The following is a 27690-nucleotide window of genomic DNA, read 5'->3' on the forward strand; positions in this document are numbered from 1 at the left end:
TCCGGTCTGCGTGCCCAGGACAGTAGGGTAATGCATGGTTCTTTCACTGCCAGAGAGCTCAGTTTGCTTATGTCAGCCGAAAATGAAAATGAATGTGACAGCATCCATCTAATTTCTAGGTGTTTGTCCACAACACAGAACTGCCCTTAGTTCAACCTGATCAGTGATAACAACTCTTAAATAGTACTTCTCAATTGTAGATTGCAAAGCCCCTTACAAAGAAAAGTATGTATCGGCATCCCCACTTTACAGATAGGGAAACTGAGGCACATGACTCCTTAATATCACACAGCAAGAGGGGCTGAGCCAGGAAGTAAACCCACATTTCTTGATGCCCTAGCCCAGTGGCTTAGCCTTTGCACCGCACTGCAGGTTTGGCTTACTGGAATCCCAGAACAGGAACAGTGGGTAGGCAGGGCAGGCCAGGAATGTGTCAAGTCTCACCTGCAGAGCTGCCCGTGCTCTGGCTGGTGCTGGCAAGCCCTTGGGTTTATGAACACTACAATCCACTGTAACGGAAACTGGTGGATTTGGAGGACCCGGGCAGGGCAGAGCACATCAGCACAGAGAGCAGCACAGGTCATAAAGGCTGAGCTGTGCTGCCCCTGACTTCGCCCCTTCTGTCCCCACATTCCAGCCACTGGGAATGAGACGCCTGGAACATGAAAAGCGGAGGAAGGAGATTAAGGAGCAGTGGCACCGGGCCCAGAGGAAGCTGGTAGGTAACGAAGAGCTGCAGCGTGCCATGGGGCTGTCCCATGATCATATCCTGGCTGTGACAGCCTCCCCCCCGTCGCATCTCGTCGATCATATGGTCAGATTCTCTGCCCCTCTTTGGGCCGGCATTAGAAACAAGCACACGCTGGACTGATCTACGACGGCCTCTTCAGTGAGCCTGATGGATGAGCAGTGCGGGAAATGCCCTGAGAAACGTGCACTGTCCCAGTGCTCCCAGCAGGCAGGAAAGCAGCTCCCCCTTTGAAAGGAGCTTTGCTCTTCCAACCCCCATTTCAGTTTCACTATAAGAGCCCAGAACTGTTTCCTTATTATTTATACTGCAGGAGTGCCATGGAGCCCTAGCTCTAGATCTGATCCCTACCATGCTAGGAGCTGTACATAACAGGCAGCTTCTGCCCCAAAGAGCTTACAGTCTATGTTTCCTCCCCTCCATGCTCATTCCTACCCATACATGTGCAGAGTGGGTTAGTACTCAGCATCATACCGTAATCCTGCAGTGGAGAATCTTTCAGGCCAGTGAGGAGAGAACCCCGGGGCCAGGGAGGGGGAGGATAACATTCTCCACGGACAGACAGACTTTTCCCTAGACCAGTCACCTTGGATCAAGGTCCCAATTTTTTGTCTGGCAGCAAGAGGCTGAGACCAACCTGAGGAAGGCCAAGCAGATGTACATGCAGCGCTGCGAGGAGCACGAGAAGGCCAAGTACGTGACAGTGAAGGCTGAAGAGGAACAGCAGAGCACCAGCAGCAACACCACCACCAAGACCCTGGACAAGAAGCGGCGGCTGGAGGAGGAGGCCAGGAATAAGGTGAGGGTCAGGGAGATGCTAGGAGAACATCACTGTTTGGGATGCTGAGTGGGCAGGGAGCCACCCCATACCATCGGAGCTTTTGTGTCCCAAACAATGTACATCCCCAAACCATCCTTTCAGCCAGAAGCACATCCCAGCCTACCAGTGCTACTGCTCCATACCTGGCCAGAGGGACTGATGCTGAATCACTCGCTAACCAGGGCCTCTGGTAGATCCCAACCCTCTGCTCCAGCCCAGGGCCACCTGGGTCTCTCTCCAGGCTGAACAGCAGTGCCACTGAACCAATCTACTATCACCTTCCTTTTGTACCGAGATTTTCACTGGCTCCAATTGTGTTGGGAATTCATTGCCCCTGACAGCCACTTAAATGAGTTTGGCGGGACTTGACACAGATGCTGTATCCAGGTCTGGTGTCCACAATTCCAGAAGGATGTTGATAAACTGGAGAGGGTTCAGAGAAGAGTTGTGAGCCTGACTGACATACTCCAGGAGCTCAATCAAAGAGAAGGTTAAGGGGTGATTTGGTTACAGTCGATACATACCATCATGGGGAACAAATATTTGGTACAGGGCTCTTCAATCTAGCGGAGAAAGGAATAACATCATCCAGTGGCTGAAAGTTGAAGCTTGACACATTCAGATTGCAGATAAGGGGTAATTTTTTTAACAATGAGGATAATTACGCATTGGAACAACTTACTGAGGGTCATGGTGGATTCTCTGTCACTGAGAATTTTTAAATCAAGACTGGATGTTTTTCTAAAAGATCTGCTCTAGGGATTATCTTGGGGGGAAAGCTATGACTTGGCGTTACACAGGAAATCAGCCTAGACGATCACAATGGTCTGGCTTTGGAACCCATGAATCCTAGCAGACGTGTCTGCACTGAAAGAACTTCCCGAGCCAGTCTGGTTGGCAGCTGTCCCAGCACAGAAGCCAAGGATGAGTGCAGGAGTGCACGGGGAACGGTTGGGGGTGCTTGCCCCAGTATTGTCCTGGCTGTTGTATCTAGTATGTGACTCGAGGACTTCATTCTCCAGGGCAGTCAGTGCTAATGCTCATCAGAACTGCCTCGGCTGAAAGGACTGTAGGGTAAATGTCACCCAAGGGGCAAAGGAGGTTGTGTCCATGCCTGGAGGGTTTGTCTTCCTTCCCTGCCCTCCCACCGCTGAGCAATTAGCAGCTCATACTTTCTCGGGTGCTTTCAGGCAGAGGAGTCGATGGCCACGTACCGGACCTGCATCGCTGACGCCAACACACAGAAGCAGGAGCTGGAGGACACCAAGGTGAACGTCCTGCGGCAGATCCACGAGGTGATCAAGCAGAGCGACCAGGTCATGAAATCGGTGAGTAGGGCTTGCTGGCTTGAGGCAACCACCTGGGGGAGACGGGTAGGACCGTATCCAGCCTCTTCTGCACACATTGCTGTGAGAAGCCCAGATCTTGCTGTGTTACATCAAAAGCACCTACACTCCCACTTGGGCTGGCTGCTCCTATCTCTGACGAGGGTAGAGTAGAGGGTGAGGGGGAGTAGACCTGAGATAAAGTTCTTTCCAATACCTCTGCCAGGACTTATAGCTAGATGTAACCCAGGGAGCTTTGTCTAACATGGCGTCCCAGGGTCCCGGCTGCATGTCTTACACGGAGCTCTGACTCTCTGGCAGTCTGGCACGAGCATGCAGGGTCTCAAAGGGCTGCTTCCGAACACACCACATGTACAGTCACATATACCCCCGCACCCATCTCGGAGTCTCTCTCTCTCTCTATTTCAGGCCACAATCTCCTTCTACCAGATCATGCACATCCAGACAGCTCCCCAGCCCGTCCACTTCCAGACCCTGTGCGAGAGCAGCAAGCTGTACGACCCCGGGCAGCAGTACGCCTCCCACGTCAAGCAGCTGCAGCGGGGAGACGAACCCGAGATCCAGTACGACTTTGAACCCTACGTGTCGCAGAACACCTGGTAGGGGGTGGCCCCCTTTCAAAATAATCTTCTCTGCTGCCTGTAACCCTTCCTCTTGCAGAGGGGCTCTGAGCTACTCTCAAAGCCAGTGCTCCTGCATCATGCCTTACAGCGCATCCTGCTGGGAGAGGCTAGCCTGGGAAAATCTGGGGGTCCCCTCTGCAGCTAGCATGCCTGCCCTGCTTCCTTCAGCATCTGCTGCTGGGACAGGCTAGAGTGGGAGGACTTGAGAGTTCCCACTAGCCAGCGCTTCCCTGCTCCCCTCCCCACCAGCGTCACCTGCTGGTGTGTCCCGCCCCCTCACCAAAGGTGTGGTGCAGGCTGGCAAGGAAGGTGCTGATGGATCCCTAGGATACAGGGAGGTGCAGTGGTATGAGTGTCGTTGCTGAACATCCCCTTCCTTTCCACCCATTCGAATGATCCCTTTCACCTTCCTTCTGTCCATCAGGTCCCCCTTCATCCGGCCACGGAAAGGCAGCTTTAATGCCAATGACTTCAGTAGTGCCGATGGGGCTGCACCCTCCAAGGACGGAGGTGTCTCGGAGGGAGGGGCAGCGGCGAGGGAGCAGCCAAGTGGGACCGTGAACGTGGAACGGAGAGGTGAGCTCCTGGAGAGCAGTGCCTGGGGCGCAGGTCAGACACCGTGTCCTCTAATGAACAGCTCCCCCTCCCCCTCCCCCCCACCCACACACACACACTTTATTCTCTAGCAATATGGTCTCGGGCAGAGTGAGTTCTTCCGTCTGCAGAGAACAATTCCTCTGCAGGAGCCCATCCATGTGGGGGGCAGAGGAATGGAATCAGGGATCCAAAGTGAACATCATTTACCAAGCAGACCCATGGTCCATCCAGCCTGGTATCCCTCCAGTTACTCCTCCCAAACAGATCCCTGGTCCATCGACTCTAGTGTCTCCATCTGCCCCTGCCAACCATCTAGTTCCTTAGCCTGCAGCCCAGGCCGGATGCATAAGAGAAAAGGCCCTGGATGCACATGATTGTTTCAATACTATTGGGTGGCAGTTGTTCTTCCTTACCCAACCACTCATAAGCTGGTGCCCTGAAGCACGGAGAACTCTTGTGCTTGTATCTTTGCCAGCATACTCGGCTAAGTCCTTTGGGATACTAAATACAACGGCAGCTACAGCTTCTTATCAGGCCGGGGAGATCAAAGCCATTGAGGGTGTTTAACACAGAGACCTTTGCTGTCCTTCAGTTCCTTCCCCAGTATAATCTCCCCTCCCCTTCCTATTATAGGGCCCTGTAAACAGTGCGCCACCACCCCACAGTGCTGCCTAGTAGTCAGACGGTGGTTTCCAGCTCTCCCCTCCTGTCCTGGAGGGAGTGGGGGCTGGGCCTTTAAATAATCAGGGTCGCTCCAGTAGGTGTCTGGGCGATGCTGTCTGCTAGATACGGGTGGGAGAGCCCGGGCCCATCCTCTCCACCGATCTCCAGTCCAGGGCCCAACGGTGGGAGGCTACACTTGACCCTCCCTGGACCACTTCCTACCCTGGCCCCTGCTGACTGCACCAGGAGTCAGATTCTCTGCCCTGCACCCCCAGTCACTGCTTTCTGTCACAGGCTCTCCTCTGGTCGGTGTAATGAAGCCTCCAGCAAGGTGCCCCGGGACAACACTTCGACTCTCAGAGCTGCCATCTGCCCCCCTCCATTGCCTGCCCCCTTCAGAGCTGCTCTTCTCCCCTTCTGAAGTCTATCCTTGCGCTGGTGGCATGGCTGGCTGGGGCTGCCTGGACCCAGAGCAACGCCTTAACCCCCTGTGTGGGGTTTGTTAACCCCCTCACAGGCCCAATCCTGCTAGGTCTGAGAGCTCTCAATTGCCATAATGCTGATGGAAGATGAAGGGGCTCAGCACCATACAGAACTGCGCCCACCAGGCTTTATAATCATTCTCTAATTTCCCACCAAGATGAGCCTCCTCTCAGAGTCCGTCCATGCTGCTGCTGCTTCTAACTCCCACTGCTTGGAAGTGGGTCCACTGCAGGTTCCCCTCTCCCTGCAACCAGGCACTGAGACTGCCCTCTTGCCCTCTGCAGCACTCACCCCTGGTCTTAACCCGCCTGCAAGCAAGAAACATAGCATGAGCAGTTGGGTTCTCTGCAGCCTGAGGGCTCACCAGTGTCGAGGCTGTTCTAAATTAAACTGTGTTGCTCTCAGGGACTTGCAAGCAGCAGCTAATGTGTCAAGTGGTTCTTTCTGCAGGTGGGAGGGGACACCAGGTCCATAAGTCTTGGCCAACGTCCATCATTGAAACAGAGGGCCGCCTGGATTCAACCTCAGGTAGAGTATCCTGACCTGTGGGAAGCAGTACAATGCAGGGCTAGCTGCTTCTTTCTCCTGTGCTACTCCAGTCTACATCTCCTAATGGGGCCAGGCTGGGAGCAGAGCGTGAGAGCTAACAAGAGATTTGTGTCTTAATGCTTCTAGTTTAAAATAAGTCTATATACTGCAGATTACTACTCTGGTCCCAGCTTCTGACGGCAGGCGGCTCAGTAGAATGACTGGAGAACTGGAACGTCACCACTACATCACTTCCTCCCAGCAGGAGGCGCTGTAGAGGACAGACTGGGTGTGCTAGCTCTGGGGAAAATTCACAGCTACTCTAAAGCCATCCTACCCTAGTAGGCACAGGACTTGGTTGTGGGCCACACACAAGTTCATAAGAGAAACTGTTTCACCACTAATTGTGCTCTATCTTGTGGGTTGTGTTTCGGTAGGTACATTTAGCCAGAAGTTCCAGCGGATGTCTTCCAACGGCACCGTGTCCTCTAATGAAGAGCTGGATGAGAAGGATGAGAACGCGGCCTCGTTTGAACAGAGTATGTGATGGGGGCGGGGTTCCACCATGCCTGCGGCTCAGTACCCAGGCAGCTTGACAACATTAAGAAGATAGTGACTTCCCTTGACAAAAAAGATTGACCGAGGACAAGATTAAGATGGTGTTTGCTTCGAGGTCACCAACATAAGGCAATGGTCCAAATTCATCCCTGGGGTATGAATTCAGCAAAGTTACCTGGGAATTAATTGGTTCAGATGTCAGTACTGCCATAGTCTGAATGCTATTGACCGAGGCAAAGATGAGGGACCAGGTTCTAATCCCAGTGATGCTGGAGTAATTATGGAATAATTGGAGTCCATGGAGTGACATTAGTCTGACAGCAGATTGGGGCTGACACTGTACCATGAGAAACTGTAAATCTTGATATTGCCCAAAAGATGAGATTAAGAGCTGAATCGTACCACATGTCCCCAATACGTGGAAATCTCTCCACCACTGCCATGGCTTTCTTAGCACTTTAACGCTCTGACGGTGACTTCAAGAGTTCCATGGGGGCAGCGGGGGAATCAAATATTACTGACTACTAAGCCAGTCAGGTCACTGAGATTTGCATATGCAGTCTGATTGGTTAACTTAATACTAGACCAGTCAATACTGTTGACCTTGGAAGAAACAACAGAAACGCATTGATTTGTCACATGACTACTTTCAGCCAATCACTGAGCTAGGATTTCCTAGCATGTAACAATCGAAGTCGCTTGGACTCCTCGTACATTTGCTAAGAGTCTTCCAGTTGATAGGGAAACAAGGTGACTGGGAGCTGGTGACTAAGTGCTTGCTGCCATGGCATTTTCAGAATGGTGATCTGGGCTGTGTCTGATCCAGGCTTGCTGCATGTTTTCCAGACTCTCTAACCCACTGTCCCCTCAGAGTTGGGGGCTTTGGATCTTTATTGCTGGTTATCTCACACAAAAATAGGAAGAGGAAGAAAGGTTCCCCAAAAATGTCAGCTCCAAGCAAGTTATCTGAGGATTGAATTCAGCTTGGCAGGGGAAAGGGCTGGTGGCCGAATGTCTCCCATGACCGCTGCATTATCTGTTTTTGTATCACCTTCTGGAGACTCTGGCCAACCTCCCCTGGAGATTAGCTCACAGTCTGTGCTGCTAGGCATTAAATCAGTGGAGGATCAGCTAGAAACCAAACTGGCGGTGTCTTCTTCTCACCTCCTGATATAGGAGGAGAGCACAGAAGAGATGGGCCATGAAATCCCCAGGGATGATCATGGGCTTAGAAAGGAAGGAACAGGTTTATTTGACCCATGTTACTCAGAGGAGCTGACTCTAAAGCTGAGGCCACAGGTTACCCGAGACGTGACTGGAATATGGACATGGCCAGTTGATTGACTGGTCTGTTGGAAGTGTTCCGGGGCTCTGATATCACCCCATGCCAGCTCCTCTTGAGTCACATGGATTTTGGATGGATTTATTCTTGGTTTGCCTCCAGGCATCAATGGGATAGCCCCTGAAATGACGGCTCCGACGGGCCCATTCCGAAACGTGGGTTTATCCAAGGCTGCCCAGACCCATCGGCTGAGAAAACTTCGCACCCCTTCGAAATGCCGGGAATGCAACAGCTACGTTTACTTCCAGGGAGCAGAGTGTGAGGAGGTAGGGAGCAACGGGAAGCAGGCCTGGAGGAAGGGAGGGGTAAATGAAGTATGAACTTGCAAGCGTTTTGGGTGACAGCCTCTAACTTCTCACATATCTTCATTCCACAAGAGTCTCAGCTGCTGGACTGTGTTTTTGCAGCTTTGCACCTGCAATGTAAGTCCTGTTATGCTGAGAGACACTGGTGGATCCCAAAACCTCTTTGAGACTGAATGTGAACACACCATTCAAGTAACATAACTGTCAGGAGGAGTTAATCAGCACTGTCCTCCTGCATCCCACTCAGACAAAAGGGAGTTGTGAACCCACCGGGGAGCTTGGACTGAGGAGGCAGAGGTTTAGCTGAGTGTTGTTTGTGTTTGGTGTGTGTGTGCATGTGTGGGAAGGCAGGACACACAAAACAGGGAGAGAGGTAGAGGCAAAAAGCAAGAAAGCCATGCAGTAGCCCAGGGGTAGGCAACCTATCGCACGGATGCCGAAGGTGGCATACGAGCTGATTTTCAGTGGCGCACACACTGCCCAGGTCCTGGCCATCAGTCCGGGGAACTCTGTATTTTAATTTAATTTTAAATGAAGCTTCTTAAACATTGTAAAAGCCTTATTTACTTTACATACAACAAAAGTTTAGTTATATATTATAGACTTATAGAAAGAGATCTTCTGAAAACATTAAAATGTATGACTGGCACGTGAAACTTTAAATTAGAGTGAATAAAGGAAGATTCGGCACAGCACTGCTGAAAGGTTGCCGATCCCTGCAGTAGCCTGTGAGCACAAAGCAACCGTGGGAAAAGCTAGAGATTGAGCTTTTGGGTCTGGTGTTGGCAAAAGAGGCTTGGGGCTGTAAGCTGAGAATCTGTCCTTTTGTTCACGGTGCTGCCTGCACTCGGAGAAGCAGGACTTTGTACACTCCTTGTAACTAAACAAGATGACATCACAGAAATACCAGACTCCATCAGTTTCTGCTTCCAACTGGAACACAGCCAGGGACCTGACACCTTTGATGAGCCACTGAAGTCAAAAAGGGGCAACAATCCCTTAAATCTCTATGACCTTGATGTACTGATGTGCAAGAGGCCTTAACTTCAGGTGCAAGATGAACCTGCAAAAACGGAGGTCCAGGGACAGCTCGGCTGAAAATCTCTTAGTGTATTCCACAGGGCAGCTGCTTCCTTGGCCCGCTGCTGGGGGGCTGGGGAAGTCCCTGCCTACCTCCTCTCCCTTTGCTTTTGGAAGAGATGGGTTCCATTGTGTTTTGGGACATGTTCAGGCTATGGAATGGTTTTGGGTCAATCCTAATAGAAAGGCAATTGCCAATCCATCCACTGTTACACTGCAGCTGCTCCTCTCAACACTGCTGTTAAGCACCTCTGTTGGAATGCAGTGCATCTGCTCTGAGTTGACACTCTGGGTACGTCCACACTACAGCTTAAAATCGATATTAGTAAAATCGATTTTATAAAACAGAGTTTATAAAATCGATTTTACGCATCCACACTACGGCACATTACTTCGGTGGTGTGCGTCCATGGTCCCAGGCTACCATCGATTTCCGGAGCGGTGCACTCTGGATAGCTCAGTAAAAGAATGGGACCAATAACTTCGATTTCCGTCCACACTAACCCTAAATCGATTTAGTAATATCGATTTTAGGGTTACTCCTTTCGTTTAGCTGGAGTACAGAAATTGAATTTAAGACCCCTTAAAATCGATTTTAAGTGCCTTGTAGTGTGGACGGTTACAGCGTTAAATCAATTTAACGCTGTTTAAATCGATTTAACGCTGTAGTGTGGACCTTCTGATGTCTCCCAGGCAGGGGTTTTCCTCTCAGTCTATGCAACATAGTGGCTGTGCCTGTGAGTGGAAGCTTTATTCACCGTAGAGTTGTCTGTCTCTCTCCCCCGTCAACCATCTTCCTGTCTGTTCCAGTGCTATTTAGCCTGTCACAAAAAGTGTCTGGAGACCCTGGCCATCCAGTGCGGCCACAAGAAACTCCAAGGGAAGCTACAGCTCTTTGGCCGGGATTTCACACAGGCATCTCAGAGCAGCTCGGACGGCATCCCCTTCATTATCAAGAAGTGTATCTGTGAGATTGAGAAGCGGGCTCTGAAAACCAAGGTGAGGCACTCTCTTTCTGCCCTGCGGCCCAATTGTGCTGGGCTCCCTGCGGTGGCTCAGACTGCCCTTGTACCCCGGAAAAGGAATGGCTGGTTTGCTCCTTTCCCAGCACGGTTCTAGATCCTGCAGTGAAAACATCAGACTGCTTCTAGAGAGGTCTAGAGTGCTGGGAGTCAGGAACTCCTGAGTTATAGTCAGTAGCAGAGCCAAGATTATCAGCCACCTTGGCTAACACACCTCCTGGGTCACAGATGGGGAAACTGAGGCATCAAATAGCAGCACTTGAGTTTGATAGCTGTTACATAACTAACTATTACTGACTTAAGATCAGCCATACTGGATCAGACCAATGGTCCACTCAGTCCACTATCCTGTCTTCTGACAGTGGCCAATACCAGGTGCTTTGAAGGGAATGAGTAAAACAGGCAATCATCGAACAATCCATCCCATCGTCCACTCCCAACTTCTGGCAGTCAGAGGCTCGGGCTACCCAGAGCGTGGGGCAGCATCCTTGCCCACCCTGGCTAATAGCTATTGATGTACCTATCCTCCATGAACTTGACCTAATTCTTTTTTGAACCCCGTTATGCTTTTGGCCTTCACAACATCCCCTGGCAAGGAGTTCCACAGGCCGCCTGTGCGTTGGGTGACGAAGTACTTCCTTTTGTTTGTTTTAAACCTGCTGCCTGTTCATTTCATTGGGTGACCCTAGGTTTGTGTATTATGCGAAGGGGTAAATAACACTTCCCTATTCACTCTCTCCAAACCATTCATGATTTTACAGACCTCTATCCTACTCCCCCGAGTTGTCTCCTTTCCAAGATGAATAGTCCCAGTCTTTTGAATTGTTGTTTCTAACCACAGAATAAGGCATGGGGCAATAAGCCCACTGTGCTGGGTGAGCTAGTGGTGAAACACCCCTCTCAATCTCCCTTTAACCCCATGTCCCCCTTTGCAGGGCATCTATCGAGTCAATGGCGTGAAGACGCGCGTGGAGAAGCTTTGCCAGGCATTTGAGAACGGGAAGGAGCTGGTGGAGCTGTCCCAAGCCTCCCCTCACGATATCAGCAACGTCCTGAAGCTCTACCTGCGACAGGTAAGAAGTTCCTGACCCGCCAGGATTCTCTCTGCACTGTGTGAGGTGGAGATTCGCCAAAGAAAGTTGTTTCAGGAATCATACCCAGCCCCACTGGGTCACCTCTGGCAGGAGGAGTTCGGCCACAAACTAGAGTTAAACTCTATATGCTGGCTGGCCCATGCCAATAGTAGAGACCTAAGGTATTGAAATCAGGGATCCAAATTCAAAGCAGGCCCACAGGAACCGAAAGTAGCATTGCCAACGTCAGGGATTTTATCCTGCTCTTTAAGGAAAAAACACCAAAGTCCCAACTCTTGAAAGAAAGGAGTTCCCCCAAAACCTCAACTTTCAACTAAAGCAAAAGCAAGTTTGTAGCCCTTTAGGAACCATACCTTGCTCTGAAACCATATGGCAACTACAAAGGTCCCAAATCTATTAGCTGCTAAACAAACACAAAATTCCTGCTTTATTTTGGGGGTGGGGTGACTCAGGATTTTTGAATGCTTTACAACACTGCTGAAGACATTCCTTCTAGAGGCTCTTTGGCAGCCTGCATGCAATGAGATCATTTCCTGGTGGACAGGTGCCCACACTGCAGAACTGCCATGGCAGCTGCCAGTGACCCATTTGCCCCTTCAGGGGCACGCCACAGGGACAGATTTCGCCCACGCCTAGAGGGTGTCCCTCCAAGTTAGAGATAAGGCATGTGGTTGGGGATGGATGGGCAGGGGGCACATTGTGGGGGATTCTTGCCTGGCCACTGCTCATACTGGGCCAAGGGTAATTTGCAAGCTTCATTCTGTGAACCCAGCATTAGACAGATGGACAGACAGACACACATACATCCTGCAAGGCTAGTTCTGGTGCAGGGGCTGTTGTTCGTGCCTTGGCGTTCAAGGTGCTTGGTACCAAGGACTCTCCCAATTCTCCGTTGGCCAGGGCCCCAGCATGTGAAACTAGCCCTTTAAAACGGGCGGCCCACATCCTCAAACAACAGATGCTACAAGGCAGAAGGGGGAGCAGTTTGTCTCTTTCACTTTAGACTGTGGGTTTGGTAAACTCGCACCTGTTAACTCCTTAGGGGCAGGGTTTTATGGACTGCCTGACACAAAGGCCAGACCCTCTCCTAGCCTCCAAGTGGGCAGGGCCTCTTTGAGAGCAATAGAACTATGGCGAATTACGGCAGCTGAGGACGTGACCTGCTGCCTGTACGGCAGGCAGGGCAGCCAAGCAGGGGAAAGAGAGACACCGACCAACGTTAGACTGTTTTCAAGTCCCTAGTTAGAGCAGCCTGAAACCCAAGCCAAAGCGACAGGAAGTCTTCATGATTCATGAGACAGGAAGTCTCCCTGTCATCATTCAGACACACCAGAGGGCGCGGCTCAGTGGTTGCTGCTGAAGGTTTGAAGCATCAAAATTCCCTGGAAACAGACTTTTGAATGCCAACAGCACTGACGCTGCCCTCTGGCCTCCAAGGCGGCTAAACTGAATTCTGTGCAGTCTGCAAACCAAGTTCCTGTTTGCTCCCCAGGGCCATTAGCGAGCCTCCCCCAAACGTCCTTGGCCAAAGTCTCCTCTCAGCATTGCGCAGCGGGTTGCCTGCTCAACCCCCGAGGTGGCTGCATGGCTGCGGTGCTCAAGGCCTGTAGTGCATTGGGAGGGAAGGTGCTAGGAAAATCCAAAGTTCTGTGATAAACGAGTGTATAATTTACAGGAAAAAATGGCAAGATGGGGCTGAATTTACATGGCACAGGGGTAAAGCCGGGTCTCTAATCACCGAGTGCCTAGCAAACAGGGGGGCTGAGGGAGAGATGCCCTCTCCTTCTCTCACTGCATTGTGGGTAGCTCAGGAGTGTTTGGGAGGTTTCCGTTGCCATAGAAGTTTGCTGCAGAAAGGAAGAGAGTTTTCTCAGATCAGTGAGCTAGGACTGGGAGGAGATTCAGGAAGGAGAGGACCACCCTAAAGGCTAGGGACATCTGTTATCTGAAGTTGCTTTACAGCCTTGGCCGTGGTGAGCTCTGAGTCTGTGCATTTGCCTTCACGGAGCCATCTCCCCCGTCTGTTCTTTCTTGAAGCTACCAGAACCCATCATGCCCTTCCGGCTGTACAATGAACTCATGGGCCTGGCCAAGGAAAGCCTGCAAGGTGGGGGCGAGACCAAGACCAAGGCTGGGAAGGGAGGTCCCGAGCTGGTGGACAAGGGAGCTGAGACGGACAAGATGGTGGTGACATTGGTGACAAAGCTGAAGGAACTGCTGAAAGAGCTTCCACGGGAGAACCTGGCCACTCTGCAGTACATCGTGCAGCACCTGAGAAGGTGAGGAGGGGTGAGGAGAGCTGCAAGGGGGGTTGTCATTAGTAATGCTGCAACACCTGCCACCACCTCCCTCCCTCCTTGAAATGGGAGGGTGGGGGTTAATGTCAACCTCACCCAAAAATGGAAGCTAGGTCTGAGGGCAGCAGAGTCCTCTCCAGCACTAGTGGGGGGGATGCGGGGGTGTCTCTCCTCCCATACAGACACTGTCACTCCCCCGGAGAAGTGTGATTCCTGCACCACAGGCAGAGTGTCTCTTGTGCTGCTCGAGTTCCATCTGTCCCTCTGTCTGTCCTCCCCTTCAGGATTGTGGAAGTAGAACAGGACAACAAAATGACCTCGAGCAACCTGGGCATTGTCTTCGGGCCAACGCTGATGCGCCCCCGGCCCACTGAGGCCACCATCTCCCTGTCCTCGCTGGTCGATTACCCCCACCAGGCTCGCATCATTGAGGCCCTCATCATCTTCTACTCAACCATCTTCGAGAACAAGGCGGCCCAGCTGCTGGCTGGCTCTGACAAACACGCTGAGGATGCCAAAGAGAGGACCAGGAGCTCAAGCCAGGTGGGAGGCCCTCAGAGTAGAGTTCCAAGTCCTAGAATTGGGGTGGGGGAGCATTTATCTAAGGAGACCTTCTATTTCTGCTTGTACCATTGGGCCTTTTGGGGCCAGCAAGAGGAATGAGGGCAAGCAAGAGAGGAGAATGTGACATGAACAGGTTTTAAAAGGAACGGAGAAGCAGCCAGTGCCCCACAGAGGGAGCGGAACCGTCTCTCTGACCTAGGGTAGGCCACTATCAGACAGGAATGGAGGGAACTGAGTTGATCAGGCCCTGCATGCTGCAGGGAAGGAAGGAAGCCTCCTACCTATCTGGCATCAACCAACTTTTCAAAGAATCATTTGTGCCAAGCCAGAGAGCAGAATTTTGGCCAGGATTCAGCCAGCTGCCTTTTCTGGAGGCAGGTTCTCAGGCAGCCCTTGTGTCGGGACACGCTGTCCCGCATTGTGTTTAAACACACATGTACCAGATGCTCGGTAGTTGTTATTACTAGTATTACGTTAGTATCTGGAGGAGGCCCCAGCAAGGATCAAGGCCCCATGGCTGTACAAACACAGTGAGACAACAGCTTCCAGTCTAAGTAGACAAGACAGGAAAGGAGGGGAAGAAAGGATGGATTATCACCTCCATTTTAAAATACTGGCTATCGAGACTGACTGACCCAATGATGCTTTTGTTCCTCTGAATGGCGTTTCATGACCCATTTCCCTTATACCCAAGAGCCAGGTAAGGGAGTGTTGTGATCTGGCTTTAAAGGACCTTAATTTAGGTTGAGAGCAGCTGAGTGTTGCAACAGCTCCTTCCCCCACCCCATTTGTTCACCTTGCTCCTCTTCCACCTTTCCTCCCAGGACCACGAGCCCCCAGTTCCACACAGCAACATCCCGTACCTCGAGGTGCCCTCGGAGAAGGGGGATTCCGATAATGCTGACCCGTACGGAGGTGAGTGACAGCCACAGGCAGGCCCTGCCCTCCCCCTAATGGCCTTAAGACGTTCCAAGGATGCTGAACGATGCAAAGGTAGCTCCAGAGTGTTGTTCACCTCCAAGCTACCAGCTCCAAACTGGCCCAAGGTTGAGAATGACCAGACATTATCACCAGTGAATTTCATGATCTTAATGGGCACGTATCCAAGTTGCCATCGAGATTAGCTGAGCCCCATGGGTCATTCTCAGCAGGGAGGCCAAGGACTCAATGGACAAAGGATGACAGAGCTTCACCCCTAAGAGGTGGCCACTGGCTATCAGGGAACACTGGCAGATCTCATGCTGCATCTGGCCAGTGGAAAGAGCCCGTAAGGCCCCGGTCTTGTTGATCAGCATCTCTCATGGGCAGGGCTTGCACTGTGAAGTTGCCCAGTGTAGACGTACAAGTCACTGGTCTCAGCTCAGCCCTCCCACCCATTCTTACTGAAGAGCAATCTCTGCTCTGCTGTCATTTCCATCACAGCTGAACAGATAGAAACCTTGCCACTATAGAGAAAATTGCCACTGGGACCCCTTGCGACCAACAGGGGGTTGATTCGGGGGAAGTCTCTCTCTAAAAACTGTCCAGTCTGGCAGTGCCCATTTTGCAGGGAAAAGGGGGGGAGCAGTAGAGACCCAGAGTCACTGATGGTAATACAGGGGTTAACATAAAAACCTTCCCCATCCTGGCAAGAGGCTCTGCTATACCAGGGTCCTGCTAGTCCCAAGGGGTGGGGCTGGAGGGTTATAGAAAGTCACACGTGTCCCGCAGAATCTGGCGACCGCTCGATAGATTCCGACTCGGAGCTGGAAGAGGGGGCGGAGCTGCTGGTTACAGACGAGGGAGCCCCGAGGCAGCGGCTGGTAAAGCAAGGAAGCGAGACCAGCACGGACGAGGCTCAATTCTGCGACGACGCGAGCGAGGGGCAGCTGAGCAGGACCTGCAGCGTGGGCCAGTCGGACGCAGAGTGCGCCTCTTCGCTCCAGCCCAGCCCAGCCGGGGAGGAAGAGCAGAGCGACCCGGAAGAGGAGTCCGCCTCGGAGAGGGACGGCAAGGCAGGCCAGCAAGAGAGGCCTCCTTCTGACTGTAACACAAACCAGTCCAATAACACGCTGCTGGCCGAGCGCTGTCGGGGGCACCAGCTGCTGCCCACCGTTCGGCTACGGGATGGCATAGCAGTGAGGTCGGCCAGCGAACGGCAGCCCAGGTTTGTCTAGGCCACCGCGCAGAAGCTACGCACTGGACAATGAGGCGGGGTGGCTGACCAAACAGGCTACCCGCCCGCAGCTAGGCAAAGGGTGATGCTGTGCATATTCAGGGAAGGGAGGGGTCCAGCACAGCCAAACCTCAGGGAGCTCACAAGGGTTTCGTATGCTGGCTGCAGACAGTAGAGTCACCTTTATCTAGTGACTGGAGCTCCCATACAAACCCCCTCTGCATGGACATTCATCAGTCCGACGACGATTTGTCCTTGCAGTACCAGCGCCTCAGCTAGACAGGAACTAGAACCATAAAGCATATTCCTTTGAAAAGAGGAGTCCAGTGAGGGTGGATTTGACCTTGTCCTGCTGGATGGGGAAGGGATCCAGACCCTTGCTGTACCTATGCTATGCTGCCACAGCAGGTTTAAGCTCAACTTTATTTAAATAGCTCTTCAAGAAGAGAGATGCAGCTATTGACGTGTCTAATCCACTGCGGCGATTACTGAAAACTCCAGCTCCCCAGGCTAGGAAGGGAGGCCAGAAGCGCTTTGCGTTTAACCAACCTGTTTTAAGAAAGCAGCACTATCTTTCCACTCAAGTCTAAGCATGCCAGGTGGCAGAATAAATCTCTTATCTTTGTATGGAGTGGAAGATCCCAGAAGGCTTTGTACCATGGAGATGCACAGCCTCTGTGGTGGCAGATGGCAGACAGGATGCTACGCAGCAGTGGGAGTGGCATGGACAGCTTTCGGGCAATTGCCTACCACAACCTCGCCAAGCACCGATAGCCGCTCAGTAGAGGGGGGAATAAAGTTTCTAGAGGCAGGTTTGGCAGGAAGGTGGAAGTCACTTGTCCTCTTGTATAACTTGGGGGGTGGGGAACTTCATGTATTGGGGCTGTGGATTCCTGCGTGATGCTCACAAAGGGCACAAACGATTATGGCCGACTGTACCAGACATGCCAACTGCAAGTGCCCTGCAAAAACCTGGGCACTTCTCTGAAACCTAGGACTTCACTAGTGACCTACTTTTCCACACTCAGTTTATTTACGGTCTTTCTTCTGCTTGGCAAGATCGTAGACGACGCTGCGTGAGTGTGGCTGGCTGTTCCTGACTCACTGCTGTGAATTAGTGTGGAGGGTACCACGGGGCAGGCATGTTTTCCCACCTCTAATTCCTTTGGATCCTGGGCGCTCTCTAGTCCTTCCTGCAGTTTTTTCTACAAGCGGCCACTACCCTAACTGGAGCGTTTTTTAAAGGTGCTTGAACTGTAATTTCAACAAAGAATGGGTTCATAGTGCTCACAGGAATGGAAATCCATGATGCAGACGCAGTCACTCCAATGGTGCCTCTTTTTGAGAGCCTGATGACTTGCCCTCTCTGCCTCAGTGCACAGGACAAGCTGCCTTCACTGGGACAGGAGCTTCCTGAATTGAGCTACTGGACATTCCAGTGTAGGGGGCTTTTTAGATGCCCTGTCAACATGTGCCCAAGGACACAGCTGGCAAAGGAGTTTAAGGGACTAACCAGAACCAGGTATGATGGCTTTAAAGAAACGCAGGGATTCCCATCACTGCAGTAGCAGAAGAGACTGAACTTGCAAATAGATTTTAAAACAAAATAGTTGAAAATCACTTCCCCTTATTTCCCACCCCAGCCTGTCCTCAGGCTTCCATGTTCCTCTTGCAACTGTTGAGAGTGTTGCTAAACCCTGTAAGCGAGCAGGGAGCAAGCAGAACAAACAGCACCAGATCCCCAGCCAAGTTTAACTCACCTGTGCTGGTGGGATCACATAAAGCAGTCATGTGGCTGTACTTCAAGCCACCGCATGCATGTTACTCCCCAACTCTGAGCACCTGCTGGCTGGTGTGGTCAATCATTGCTTTCGCCAGCCCACAAACTGTCATTTTAAGGGTACAGTCTAGTGAGCAGAGCTCAGGAACTCTTATTTGAACACCGTACCTCTCCACCCTTGAGTAAGTCACTTATCCCTCTGTAGAGCAGGGGTACAAGTCAGCTACCTCCCAGGCCTGTTGTGAGGGTTATTAGATTCAGCTGAAAACCAAGCCTTCCTGCAGGATTCAGCTTTCAGCATTTTGTATTCAGTCAAAGCAGAATGCCTGCCATCACCCCATGGCGTGCACATAAAGCTCCCACTGTCACTTGTGCACAGCGGGTCATGCACACTCATCACATGGGCAAATTCTAGCTGCTATACTTCCTGCTTCCCCGCCCTCACGCTCCTACCCAACGCTGTTCAACAAGGGCAGGCTGCATTTCCTAACCCAAGAGAGCCATTGAGACTAGGCTACAGGCCAAGGCTATTAAAAAAAAAAAAAAGCCACAGCAGGAGCCAAAGCTGCTTTCTATGACTTACTCACAGACACTCTTCCTCAGCAACTTATGGAATCATCTGTCCCCGTTCAGAGAACAAGCTTCACCACTAGAGGTCATTACGCACACAGTTCACAGATTAAGCAGACAACCTGCAGCAGGTAGAGAACTTTGACACTCTGAATCCACTGGGGCTCTAGTAATCTCAGGCCCACATCCTCACAGGGGTTTAGGCTCCTGACTTCCATTGATTTCAGTACGAGGAGCCTAATATATCTCTGGGGCTCTGTCCCTTCCCAGGAGAGGCCACCAAATCAAGCCACCCTTGGGCACAGCTACTGAATGGATGGCTACCTCACAGGCGTGGGATGGTGATTACATACTGCTGCATTATGAAGGATGGAATAAAGATTTTGTCGTTCAGCCCAATGTTAGAGACTCCAAAGCTAAGAGGCTCAATAATCATTGAAGCACGTGGAAAGAACTCAGGAATCTGTGATGCCTGGAATGCTCCAAGACCCAGTTAAAGGAATCCCAGAACAGTTTCTTCTTGGTGAAGAAATACAGCTGCTTGTAGACCACAAGCTGGTTTGTTTGTAACTGAGCTGGATGATTGCAAGACTCCTCACTGCATCGTTGTTCAATACAACAGTTACGTTTCACTGCAGCTTGTTTCCATCAGAGGAGAAGGAATCAGAACCGCTTCACTACATTCCTGTCCTACTGCGAACCCTGGGCATATAGGGAGCATTGGGTAGCTGCACAAGAGGGAATGGAGTTTCTGTGTCCTGAGTGCTGTGTTTGTGCTTAGCATGGTGCCAGGCATCCTGTGTTTGTATATTGTTCAGCTGCGAGAGATGGAGCATGTTTATTTGAACGTGAGTCACAGCCTTGCTGCACACAGATGTCTTACTTCGTTTGTGCTCTATGTAAATTCATATGCTTCAAAGAAATAAAAATGTGTTCAGATGATCATTTCCATGCCTGACAGCAATGTGCTCAAACCTCCCTTGATCAGCTCTGCTGTGCTAAGGAGAGAAGACTGAGCTGCCATCTTCATGACCAGCCTCAGCTGCACAGTGGCACCTCAGTTCCTGAGCAGCAAATTTCTAATCGGATACTATGATAAATATTTACACACAGGCGCAGCAATATGAGGCAGTACAATCTAGTGCCTAACATAAGCCTGGGAGTCAGAACTCCTGAGTTTTATGCTGCCACCAACCTGCTGTGTGACTATGGGCAAGTCACTTCTGTGCCTCAGTTTCTCCAGCTGTAAGAGGCATGCTGCACTGGGAGTAGGAAGAGGCTTATTGACTGGGAGAGAAATACTTTGAATTAGAAAGGCTTTAGAGAAGGGTTAAAACAGGGGATTTGAAATAGCTAGAGCAGATGATCTCAAACTGTGGTCCGTGGACCACTAGTGGTCTGCGAGCTGCATGCAGGTGGTCTGCAGATAGTTCCTTCTAAAGTGTGCGCCTGGGCAGCCGCACACAATAGAATGAAGTGTCACCCACCTCATTAGCACAGCTCCACTAACTAGATGCCTGGACCCTGGAGGAGACACACATGTAAGGTGAAGTGGTGGCCTTGCGGGGAATGGAGGGTACATGGGAGGAATTTGGGATATGCAGGGCTGTGGCAGCCAGAGAAAGAGGCGACTTTCCTCAGCTTCAAGGCTCTGGCTGCCAGGGGGAGAAAGCCCTCCTTCCCAGCCTCAGCTCTGTGGTGGGGGAGAGACCCCCCTCCCTCCCTCCCAGCCCCAGCTTGGGGACTGCTGGGGGGGGAGGGCACATCCATCGCATTAGAAAGGTACAACTGCTGTAGAACAACAGAAGTTAAAAGTTTTTTTTATATAGTGCTTTTATCCAAAGTGCTTTACAATAGCTAGCTAACAGTATAAACAACCGTTGGAAAGATCATTAAGTGGTCCTCCAAGATTCTCAGCAATTTTCAATAGGTCCGCAGGGCGGTGGGGGGAAAGTTTGAGAACCACTGCGATAGAGATCAAGACAGCATCGGAACACTCCCACGCATCCCAGAACTCAATCCACACGGCCGTCTGGGAAAGCAGGACTTTCCATGTCAGTAGGAGAGGCTGGGACAGAGGGAAGCAGCAGTCTGTCTCCATGGGCTTTTTGGAGACTCCGTGTTGAGATGGGTGTCTGTTAACACAGCTTGGATACTTGTCCACTGTTGGACTCCGCTGCAGGATGTCCTGCTCAAACAGAACAGCTGCGGTATTGCCAGAGCTGTGCAGGGAAAGTCCAGCTAGCTAACGAATACAGGCATGAGAGCTATTGCTCAGGACACTGGAGACAAACTTCATTAGAGCACTTACTGACTCAAGATGTTACCGGAAGGGAAGGGAGAGACAAGTCTGAAACAGCAGGCGTCAGGAGGCTCTGCTGCAGGGGAAGCTGCAGAAACACCGCACCAGGGAGAAAACAAACGTGTAGCACAAACCTTTATTAAAATAAAATTCCATTCAAAATAAAATTAAATAGCCCATTGCACTGAGCTTCGGTCCAGGCAGGAGGCCTCCAGGGAGTGAGAGAGAGGTAAGCGAGCGCAAAGGAAAACTAAGGCCCTGCAATAGTGCTATGACCTGAAATCACATTCAAGGGTCCGTATTTAAGATGACAGACAACCCAGAGAGCCGACAGGGCGTAGATCAGATAACACAGGATTCCTCTTCCATACCTGGAAGAAAGAGAATCTGGAATTTCTTTCAAGAGAAAGATCATCTTTTATTTCAGATGCATCATCTGACTCCTGCACTCCCACCAAGCTGCTGCACAGCGTCTGTCCTGCACCAAGAGCCTCATGTCTAACCCCACCTCAAACTGAAGCCACTATCTGATTCCACAATGGCAAATGCCCCTTCACTAACCAGATGTGGAACTTTTATTTTGTTCCAATCAAGGAGAGTTTTATAACAAGCATGCACATTAGGTCCCATTTACTCCAGCTTTCAATACACTGCAGGGAACTCTCCTCCAGTGCCAGTTTAGGGTTTTGTCCAGTTCAGTTTAAAACATCTCCACTTTATAGGTGGTAATGTGAAGTTACAGCATTAACTTTGGACACCGTTCAACTGCATCACAGCTAGGCAGTCCCATCGGGAAGATGCTGCAATGTTACCTGATGTACAGCACACTCTACTGAACCAGTCGGTAGGTGATGTATCGCCCTGCAGTCTCACTAGGTCTTATGATCTTGACCACCTGCAAGGGCAACAAAAACAGTTTACAAGCAACGAAAAGCAGCTCTGAATTTCACCTGGCAGGGCTCCCCGCTGCAGGGATTGGGCTCAGGTGCCCAATGGAGAGGCAGAAGGGTTCAGCCTCTGGAGAGGAGGGTTTATAGTGTTTTATCCTCAGCACTGAGAGAGGAAACCAGCCACGGAGACGGCTGCCCATAGCTAGAGGACAAGTACGTGCTTGGCATGACATGCAGGGGACAGATTACACAGCCATGCTTGTGAAGCATGAATGTGAGAGTTTAGTCAGCCATGCCAACGCCAAGGGTGTAAAGCCCATCTTCTAATCTAACAAGCGATCCTTGACCCCCAGGAGTGCTCCATGTGAGTATGCTGTGCAATTTACACAGTACAGGGCAGGCTGGAGGGAACTCCGCCAGATTAGGGCAGAAATACAGAAGCTCTGAAAGAAACTTTTTAAGTGACACACTGAATCAGAACCCTGCCACAGCTCTCTATCGGAGGGTTTTCTTATGGTGCCCATCAGCACAACACCCTTTAGTAGAGAAAGGGGTGACATTTGAACAGTAGCACAGGCTCAGCTCCCATCCCACAGTCAATGAAGATTCCTCATTCAGATGCAACTCTCCTGGGGAGGAAATTATTCCTGGATGAAGAACCTGTACAGCCACTTGAAGACCCAATCCTGGGTGTGTAACACACTAGGAACTCAATAAGAACTGTGCCCCAAGACTCTTAACACATCTCCTCCTGCCTGTTATGGAGGGCCAAATCCTGCAGTCACTCTGTGCATCTTCCACTACCTGTACTGGGGTTATACATGAAGGAAGCAGGGACCCCATATTCAGTACTAGTTAGAGACCCATTGTGCTTATTTATAGACCATCAGGCCTTAAAAACAGAGCTTTCAAGAAGCTCTGTCTCACTGCTCAACCACAGGAGCTACGTCTATCACCCTGCTTTGCTCCTTACCTGCCCTCGCTTTATTCCGAAGTACCTGGCCACGGGATCTCCAGCCTGTATCCTGGGGAGCTGGTTCTCTCTCAGTTTACTGAGAAAGACAGTGAAGGAAAACCCGCCACCAGAAGGCTTATCATTCGGCCCTGTTTTCTCCCAGCAAGAGGTAGGACCAAGAGAGCACATAGCAGCCTGCTGTACGCATCGAAAGTCCAGCCATTTCCAGCACAAAGCGAGTGAGTCATTCCATGTTGGCAGGGGAGGGACTGACATTTGGAGCAAACAAAAGGATACTATCTGGCTAGCAGTTCAGTTACTTCTTCCTTCGTCATGACCACGTGCTCTGGAACCAACTGTAAACACAAAGGCAAGTCAAATCTAGGCAGGCTGAGATCAGAAAGGAGGAGAGAACAGTTATTTCCTGCGATGACCAGGGCTAGTACGCAGTGGCAAGGGAGACTAGAATGGCTGTCTGTGGGCCACCACTCAGCATCACAAGATACACAGGAAAAGAATTTCAAGAGGTTGATTTACACCCAGATAGTCGGCCTTTACTCTGGACTGTCCTGAACTCACTCCATGCTGCCCAAGCATCCAACTCACCTCGTGCTCTGTGATGTTGATCAGCAGCTCTTGCTGCAGGAATTGTTCCAGGATGTATTTGGGAGCCATGTCCACCAATGACTGCAGGAAAAACCAAAAGGGATTTTGAACTTCAGCACAGAAGAAGGGGCCCCGGCGCACATCAGTCCAACATGATCCTGTCTAATCAGAACTGAACTTTAATGAGCACCAAATGCTACAGCCAGTGTACTACGTGCAGTAACATCAATCACATCTATACATAAATCAAGGGGAGAGTGGATCTCTTAGTCAAGATGCTAAACACACAATTACCTCTTCCTTTCTTTCCAACCTTCCCTTGGCTCACTTCTCCTGCCCCCAGTCTCTCTTCTCTCATCCCTTAAGCACACCGCTCCCTTCCTTCATCAAGTCTGAGGGTCTTATTTTTTCCATCCTTATTTCCTCTTACTCCCAATACTCCTCTCAATCACTCCAGCCTTCTTTTCTTCATCACAATCTCCCCACCTTTAGCAAACTACTCTTAGTCTTGTCCACCTGAGACTATAAAATCTTTGGCGCAAGGAATGTGTCTTACTACAGCAATGGGCACGAGAGAGTATCTAGGTACTAATAATTCATCAACAAAAAACGCTAACAGAGTTTAAGGTAGCCCGGTGGTATCTCACCCTCACAAAACTTCAAATTTAGCTAACCTCAGTCCCCTGAAAGCTAGGTAAGAGTTCCAGTTGTGTTGCCCAGTTGTGTGTGTAGGCACAGTAACTCCTCACTTAAAGTTGTCCTGGTTAATGTTGCTTCATTGTTACATTGCTGATCAATTAGGGAACATGCTCATTTAAAGTTGTGCAATGCTCCCTTATAACATTGTTTGGCAGCCGCTTGCTTTGTCCACTGCTTGCGGAAAGAGCATTCCATTGGAGCTAGCTGATGGGGGCTTGGAACCAGGGTGGACCAGCAGCCCCCTTATCAGCTCCCCTCTCCCCAAAGTTCCCTGTGTGGCAGCCGCCCAGCAGGCTATCAATTGCTGGCAGTACAACTGTCCTTCCCCCCACTGCCATGTGCTGCTCCTGGCCTCTGCCTTGGAGCTGCTCCCGGGAGCCTCCTGCTTGCTGTGGTGGGTGGGGGAGGGAAGAGGGGTGCTAATGTCAGGGTGTCGTCCCCCCCCAGCCATGTCCATAGAGCAGCAGGGGGGGGACACAACAGGGCTCAGGACAGAGGGAGCTTGGTGGCAGCAGCTGCTCTCTCAACTTGCTGATCAACTTAAAAAGGCAGTGTGCTTAGAGTAGGGTCAGTGTACTTAAAGGGGCAATGCGTGCCTCTCCCTCTGCCATGCTGTCTCCCCTCCCTCCATTCCTGCTGCCTTGTAGAGTGTGAGACTACATTAACAATAATGTGTTAAAACCCTTGAGGGCTCAGCCAAGTGCTAGTTCATCATTTAGCAGTAAGGAATTCCCTGGGAAATATCCCACCCTCTGATTCCACCACCTCAGCCAAACTATACAATCATCATTGCTGTAATTTTCCCTGGAACCTAACCGCTGCTATTTACATTAATTCTTCTGGGAAATTGGATTCGCTTAACATTGTTTCGCTTAAAGTAGCGTTTTTCAGGAACAGAACTACAACGTTTAGCGAGGAGTTACTGTAGCTCCTATTCAGTACACATGACCTAAACAAGTTCTGTCTTAGCAAGTGTGTGTTAAGACTGTCCTACAATCCTCATGTACCCCATTCCCTGAGGATTCTGCACGGTCTGCAAGCGCACAGTGCCCACGCGTGATGGGCACGGTCACACATTGTTTTAGAGAACAACGTTAAGCAAAAAGGTTAATCTACAGGGCACTGACCACTGTGCACCTGGAACCAAAAAACCCCAGAGGCATACAAGTGGGCATCCTATGAACTCTCAGTTCCCAGCCTATAAACTCCCAACCAGCCCTGATGCAGGATCACCACTTACCTGCTTTGCTGAGGGCGTCATGCCCTGCTGCACCACAATCAGAGCCCTGGTGATGTTCTCTTCCTGCATTCTCTGGCAGTACATCTTGATCGTCTTTATCCCAACCTTGGGCTCCTCTGAGGAATAAGTCAGTCACATGATATAACTCCTGGTTGTCATGAAAGATCTGCATTTTATTTACCTTTATCCTGCAGCTGGTCTGCAGAATAATACTAATGAACCTGGGTTTCTAACAGCTTGGCCCTCAGCACAACATGCTGCTGCTATTCAGAGCGCAGGCAGTAAGTACACTGCACTTGCAGTTTCTGGAAGTGCAAAATGATTCACCCCAGCACTGCAGCTGGGACTTCAGAGAATAGAACTGTTTTCACTACAGGCTAGTTGGTTCAGAGACATCTATCCAGATGTTACAGACTGTACTAGGCTGCATCAAGAAAAAGACAGAGCAGGTCCATAGCCAAGTGGCCAAAACATCCTTCTGTAAATCTTTCGGGATTGTAGCCTGCAGAATTCAGCCTATTCAGTCTGTAGCTGGCCGAAACTCTCCCTGGCTTCAAGGGATGTTTTGCCCTCAGTAAAGCTAACAAAATTGGGCCTCTGATGCGGTTATCCAAATGCTGGCTGCAATCAACTGCTACCAGGATTTTTCTAGGAGCGGGCTGACCTTCTGAGAGATCCACACAGTCAGTGGCACGTTGAATGGTGCTGAACTGATCTACCTTGGATCATCCAACCCAGGATTTGTTCCCGGGAGCCTAAGCACTTCAGAACCGATTCTCAAAAGCTAAGCCACCCTCCTCCATTCAGTTTCTCTCAGCTAGTTAAGAGCCAGGCAGAAGAATCAGTTCTACGCTGGCGCTGCATCCAGTCAGAGCTGCCGGCACCAGTCTAGAATGAGGTTCATGCCTATGCATTTACTGAAACTCCTCAGTTCATTACAGAGAGTAACAGCACCACACTCACCAGGGAAGAAGACAAACATCTGATCTGTGGGATCATCATTATGGGCCACCAGCACTGTAAGGTCAGTCCGCCGTGGTCTCCCTTCACTGGGCTTATCACCAAATTGGGCTTTAAACTCTTCTAAGGTCTGATCCAATTCATCCTGGGTCACCAGATAGCCCCGATCATGGCACAGCTGAGGACAATACTCCTGTTTACTCACAATGCATATAAGACATAAATGCAGCTTTGCAGTTCCCATGTGACCCACCCAATTTCCCATCCAGCAAAGTCTTCGTAGCCCATATTCTTCCCACTTCCCAAGCCTGTACCAAGATTATTTGACAGCTTCCACTGCATTACTGGTCTACAGATTTTAGGCTGTTTGGGGTAGGAGTTGGCTGTCATGTCTGTACAGCATCAAGCACAATGGGGACCAACGTACTGACGGTGTTGAGGCATGACAGCAATACAAACGTTTAATATCATTAACCATCATCACTCCTCTCTCCTGCTCTACCTGTATGAGAAAACACCTTCTAGAAAGACAAGACTCCAGCCGTAGATTCCAGAATGCAGCGAACAGACAGCTACAGCTAAGAGCTTTGATAGCTCCCGGTGCTTTACCCTTCTCTTTCTAAATCCAGGCCCTCAGCACAGTGGGGTAGTACCACTGCACCCATTTCACAGATAGGGAAGCTGAAGCACAAAGATGGGAAAGGACTCAGCTGAAGTCACCCAGAGAGTATGGAGCAGGCGAGAACCCAGGAGTCCTGCCCCCCCTTCCCCGAGAGAGAGAGAGAGAGAGAGAGAGAGAACCCAGGAGTCCTGCCCCCCTCCTTCCCCGAGAGAGAGAGAGAGAACCCAGGAGTCCTGCCCCCCCCCTTCCCCGAGAGAGAGAGAGAGAACCCAGGAGTCCTGCCCCCCCCTTCCCCGAGAGAGAGAGAGAGAACCCAGGAGTCCTGCCCCCCCTTCCCCGAGAGAGAGAGAGAGAGAGAGAGAGAGAACCCAGGAGTCCTGCCCCCCTCCTTCCCCGAGAGAGAGAGAGAGAGAGAGAGAACCCAGGAGTCCGCCCCCCCCCCCCCCCCCCGGGATAGAACCCAGGAGTCCTGCCCCCAGCCCGCGCGCTGGCCCCGCCCGCACCTGCATGATGGTCTTGCGGATCTTCCAGAGCCGGTAAGTCTCCTCCTCGTCGTCCATGGCGCGTCCAACACGCAGCCAACAGCGCCGAGCTCCGACAGAGCCACTGCGCAGGCGCCCAAACAGCGCCTGCGCAAGCGCAGCTACGTCTTCCCCAGAAACACGCGTTCAGGACCCTCAACTATAGGTGTCTAATTTAAACGCCTGCTAACGCTCCGGGTACCCCCCCACACAAGTCACTCGTTTTGGTACCCTCCCCTTACTTCCTCTTCCCAGGGTTGTGCCTCATAAAAAGCTATTCTATTAGACGTAACAATTTTACCACAAATAACAGGCACAAA

General features: G+C 50.9%; 2 protein-coding genes across 3 annotated transcripts in view; one reads left to right on the forward strand and one right to left on the reverse strand.

Moving 5' to 3' along the window:
• Positions 1-19522, forward strand: part of ARHGAP45 (Rho GTPase activating protein 45) — a 46113-nt gene extending 26591 nt beyond the window's left edge. For both annotated transcript variants that reach the window (XM_050933873.1, XM_050933872.1), the window contains exons 10-23: positions 638-718; positions 1368-1547; positions 2759-2896; positions 3323-3513; positions 3962-4113; positions 5731-5808; positions 6246-6347; positions 7811-7974; positions 9904-10092; positions 11051-11188; positions 13247-13488; positions 13791-14049; positions 14895-14985; positions 15781-19522. In XM_050933873.1, the coding sequence (XP_050789830.1) occupies positions 638-718; positions 1368-1547; positions 2759-2896; positions 3323-3513; positions 3962-4113; positions 5731-5808; positions 6246-6347; positions 7811-7974; positions 9904-10092; positions 11051-11188; positions 13247-13488; positions 13791-14049; positions 14895-14985; positions 15781-16226 (2451 nt within the window). In that variant the 3' untranslated portion in view covers positions 16227-19522. The remainder of the gene's footprint in view (positions 1-637; positions 719-1367; positions 1548-2758; positions 2897-3322; positions 3514-3961; positions 4114-5730; positions 5809-6245; positions 6348-7810; positions 7975-9903; positions 10093-11050; positions 11189-13246; positions 13489-13790; positions 14050-14894; positions 14986-15780) is intronic.
• A 1477-nt stretch (positions 19523-20999) lies between these two features.
• On the reverse strand, positions 21000-27481 carry POLR2E (RNA polymerase II, I and III subunit E). The gene is made up of 8 exons (XM_050933955.1): positions 27353-27481; positions 26231-26405; positions 25268-25383; positions 23329-23409; positions 23020-23078; positions 22741-22819; positions 21690-21772; positions 21000-21248 (listed from the first exon to the last, which is right to left on the reverse strand). The coding sequence occupies exons 1-7, from the start codon at positions 27407-27409 to the stop codon at positions 21707-21709; spliced, it is 633 nt and encodes a 210-aa protein (XP_050789912.1). The 5' UTR covers positions 27410-27481; the 3' UTR covers positions 21000-21248; positions 21690-21706.
• Between the last annotated feature and the right edge of the window lie 209 nt (positions 27482-27690).

The sequence above is a fragment of the Gopherus flavomarginatus genome, chromosome 24, assembly GCF_025201925.1.
Source record: "Gopherus flavomarginatus isolate rGopFla2 chromosome 24, rGopFla2.mat.asm, whole genome shotgun sequence".
NCBI classification, from domain to species: Eukaryota; Metazoa; Chordata; order Testudines; family Testudinidae; genus Gopherus; species Gopherus flavomarginatus.